This window comes from Crocuta crocuta, unplaced genomic scaffold (genome assembly GCF_008692635.1).
Source record: "Crocuta crocuta isolate KB4526 unplaced genomic scaffold, BGI_CrCroc_1.0 scaffold440, whole genome shotgun sequence".
In the NCBI taxonomy this organism is placed as follows: domain Eukaryota; kingdom Metazoa; phylum Chordata; class Mammalia; order Carnivora; family Hyaenidae; genus Crocuta; species Crocuta crocuta.
Genome location: NW_027527457.1, coordinates 314,993 through 315,917, shown reverse-complemented (window position 1 = coordinate 315,917; position 925 = coordinate 314,993). Strand labels below are relative to the sequence as shown.

Genomic DNA, 925 nt, shown 5'->3' with positions numbered 1-925 from the left:
CCTAAAATACAGAACCCCAGCCCCTGCCATATTCTGCTAAGTCCTATTCTTCAGATCCGGAAATATATTCTTTGTTATGTCCAAGTATATTCAAGGGACAGAACAGAAAGACTACAAATTTCTTATTAATCTTGCTCCCTACTCTTTTGACATGTAACTTTAAGAACATTATCAATGTCAGCGGTCTTCGTTTATAAGGAAAGGGAGTCGACCCAGGACAATGGGTGACAGCTGAGCTACACTGAGATGCCTCAGAGGGAATGAGTCATCAGGCGTCTATAAGGCACAGGAACAACGTGGCCAATGTCTGTAAGTGAGAATTCTGCACTTTAGGGAAGTCTTAGAGCCTCAATTCGTGGGCAAGGGAACTCCAGAAGACGCGTGTGGCCATAGCAGTCAGGAATCTGGTATCCGCGGACACTGCCTACACAACTACGGCCCCCCCCCACTCATTCATCCCACACCTGCTTCTTCTGGATTCAACAAGGCCACCGAGACCCATGGCCCTCACTCACCTTAGCCTTTGAGAAGACAAGAAAGCACACGAAAGGCATATGAAGAGGAAGGACAGAGAAGAAGGGTATCTCAGTAAATGTATCTGTTAACATGCTCCCAATTTCCCAAACCAATAAGAAAACCACAAGAGGCAGTTCCTACGCTTCAAACTCACCTGAGGTGTGTAAGGCCCTGGGGTCATGGGATCCAAGCTTTCTAATTCTGCTTCTTCCAAAGCTGCCTCCTTAGCTGTACAAATATCCTTCTCAAGTTGAGTCAAATGCTCATCATACTGAGAAATAAAGAAAATTAGTGAATTCACCGAACATGTGTTTTAGGCACTGGGGATACAAAAGTAAACAAAGCAGGCAAAAATCCTTGTCTTCACGGAGCTTCTTTTCAGTGGCAGGTGACAGATGATAATTAAAGT

At 44.8% G+C, this 925-nt stretch overlaps 1 protein-coding gene across 1 annotated transcript in view; it reads right to left on the bottom strand.

Moving 5' to 3' along the window:
* TAF1 (TATA-box binding protein associated factor 1) overlaps positions 1-925 on the bottom strand; it is a 77,187-nt gene that overhangs the window by 10,358 nt on the left and 65,904 nt on the right. The window contains exon 35 of the mRNA XM_077763290.1: positions 671-787. Within this exon, the coding sequence (XP_077619416.1) occupies positions 671-787 (117 nt within the window). The remainder of the gene's footprint in view (positions 1-670; positions 788-925) is intronic.